This window comes from Laetiporus sulphureus, assembly GCF_001632365.1.
Source record: "Laetiporus sulphureus 93-53 unplaced genomic scaffold LAESUscaffold_3, whole genome shotgun sequence".
NCBI lineage: Eukaryota > Fungi > Basidiomycota > Agaricomycetes > Polyporales > Laetiporaceae > Laetiporus > Laetiporus sulphureus.
In genome coordinates, this window is record NW_024468512.1 from 503,135 (window position 1) to 506,007 (window position 2,873).

Below are 2,873 nucleotides of genomic sequence, written 5' to 3' on the forward strand. Positions count from 1 at the left end.
CAATAGAAAAGAGCTGCTGGCCGAGAGACGAAGTGCTGAGACGTAGGCTGTGGGCTAGGAGACTCGAGCTCCTCCCAATTTGATTGTTTTGGTATGTACATGTGGTAGGCTTATATACCGCCCTAGCAGGCCACCACCGAGAGTTTGCCTGCTTGGGTGATTAAACTAGGTATGGTAAAAGAAAGACTGAAACGAGTAAGATATTAGCTGAAACTTGCAACATAATTGTGTTCCTGTTTGAGATACCGGACCAGACCGTTAACATGTATCAAAACACGTTTCACCCATGCTGACTTGGCTGGGCAGTCTTCACGCATCTTTGCCATGATGGTGGTCCCTTGCCCCGGTCTTCTGGGTGCCTACTGCCTGATGCCGTTGCTACCGCTAAGTCCACCGAGCCTTCTTGCGTTCAGAAGTGTCGGTGTAGCTTCAGGATGGCTGAGCCTTCCCATGATGCTTCATTTCTGCTGCCTCGTGGTGAATGACTCCCACGGTGGCAATAGCATGGACCGGCTCATCGCCTTGCCGGCCTAACTTTGCCAAAATCGGGGTCATTCTCGTGCTTCTGTCGGTTAGCCGCTCTCGCCGTGCATCAACGTATCAAGAACTCGAGATCCACAGATGGATCGAGAGGCTCAGCCTCACGCAACGCCTCCCAAGTGGCGTAAACGATGCCCATGATGGCGTCCTTCAGGTCTGTCGCCTAGGTGTTGAGGAAAGTGGTTAGCAAAGCCAAACAGTGTGGAAGCCCAATGTACCTTGCGTGGAGAAGTAACTGGGGTTGCAGGACACAGAGAGGATGACGGGGTAGCGGGATCGCTCATCGAATAGCTGAGAGATTGTGGTAGAAGGAGAGGAGAGTTAGGCGCCATAGAAAAAAAAATTTGAACTGGCCAAGTGCGGACGGGTGAACGCGTCATTAAAAACTCACGGTATCGTCCTCTACCACGTGGTAGAGCCAGTCAGATTTCTTAGGAAGCCAGTTCGAGTGACTCAGATGGAACTGCGGTGCGGGACTGAAACGCGAGCCAACTCCGATCGAAGCCACCTAAACTATTGAATTCACGGCACTGCACCAGAGACAAACGCAGTCGGACTATGGTACACGGAAAAGCGGAGTACATGACGGACAAATCGAGATGGGTCTAGACTACGCGGTTTTGCCATTCGCAGCCAGGAAGGTCTTCAAGAATTCGAGATGCTCGCTAATGCGAGTCACCTCCACGATCAGTCGCGCGTGCTCCTGTGTATATATTTCGACTAGCAGGGCACTAGGAACGGGCAGTCCACGGACCTCGCTAAGGATACGCTCGGTATCGGCCAGCAATTTGGTGTCTGTGATCGCAAAAATAACAAAGGTCACTATGGCAGCATTTGCGATCAAAGAAACAAAGGACGTACTGGAGGGCAATTGAACGAACGAGCACTTGAGGTGCGACACTCGGCAACAGACACAGGCCTGCCCACCATTCTCGGAGGGCATGATAATGCAGTTGCCGTCCATCAGGCATTTGGAGCACTAGGCCAGGAACGAACACGATCTGCACGTGCTTTGGGAGAGCATGGACAGTGGAATAGTATTCGTGCAGTGTATCTGACTCGGTTGATTTGGCAGTAACCACAGAGGACACCACACTCGCGATGGACGCAGAACGTGATAACACCTTTGAAGGGACTGCGACCACTTCCGCTTCGCGTTTGACCACCCCCTGTAGGATCTCCGCAATCACGACTGAGGCAGCTGAAGGTGGAGGAATGTGCTTTAGGTCATGCTCGGCCCACCAGTTCTCGATCGGACGAGTCCGACCAAGGTACGCCTGGTCGCGCCGATCAACGAAGAGGTCGCCTTCGATGTAGGCCACCAAAAAGCGGTTGCAAGCATAAATGCGACCCTCGGAAAGATTGTCAAAGTCACCGCGATCGGCGGATGTGACAATCTCTTGCATAATTTCTGAAAGCTCAGCAGGAGTGCGACGCAGGCCAACCGCCTCGTGAAACGGAGCGTAGCCGACAAATGTAGGAGGGACGAGCCCTTTAACCCAGTGGAAGTCAGGACTCGCGTTCAGCATTAGCCAGTCATATATGGAATTGGCCTCAAAAGAGAGCGATGTGGCACAGGTAGGATGATCGCGCACCAACCGGGACTAGAGGACCGCGAAATGAGCTACGGTATGATGGATCGCAATCCGGAGAGCTCACCTCATAAGCCGAAAATGCCGTGGCCCAAGTCTGCCAGATTACCTCAGGAGCGTCGGGAGCAGGCGACGTAGAGACAAGGTTATCTAGTCACTGTAACAAGAACACACAGGCGCCGTCAATCGGGTAGACTTCACGAGCGTGAGCGGCGAGGCTGAAGACACCGTCAACGTGGGACATAGTGGCGAAGGACGGAGGGACTGCAAGCTAAGTCGCGCTATCTAAAGTATGCAAGCCCGATGGACTGAGGACGGTCCACATCTCAGAATGGGGGAGGTGATATGCACTGAGATATTCTGCGATTGAAAAACGCCAGAAATTGCATCCGACTATCGCACAATCGGATAGCGAGTCGCCGCAATCCAGAATGACAAACACTGAAGCCGGAACAGTCCAGAGTGGGCAAAAGAAGGCCTTGCTGACTGTCTGGGAAAATGGAACTGCGTGAAGAGGTCAGAAGGAGAACATGAGGCACAGAAATAATGAGAAAGCCACGAAGAAGTGTAGCCGATTATGAGGCACAGCGCAAGAACGGAACGCGACCGGTTAGGCAACTAGGAGATGAACAAGTGCACTAAATGAATGGAAGGCAGGGTAGCAGGCCGACGAACCCTGGCAGGGCCAGACTTCCAGTTCCCCGACTGTAGGATACGGAGAGGGGGCAGGAGCGAGCTTTG

The 2,873-nt window shown here is 52.9% G+C and overlaps 1 protein-coding gene across 1 annotated transcript; it reads right to left on the bottom strand.

Moving 5' to 3' along the window:
• Nucleotides 1–592: 592 nt before the first annotated feature.
• On the bottom strand, nt 593–2,376 carry LAESUDRAFT_754949 (uncharacterized protein; the record flags this gene model as incomplete). The annotated part of the gene is made up of 5 exons (XM_040911971.1): nt 593–703; nt 759–831; nt 1,402–2,144; nt 2,200–2,282; nt 2,334–2,376. The coding sequence occupies 5 exons, from the start codon at nt 2,374–2,376 to the stop codon at nt 593–595; spliced, it is 1,053 nt and encodes a 350-aa protein (XP_040769022.1).
• Nucleotides 2,377–2,873: the final 497 nt, after the last annotated feature.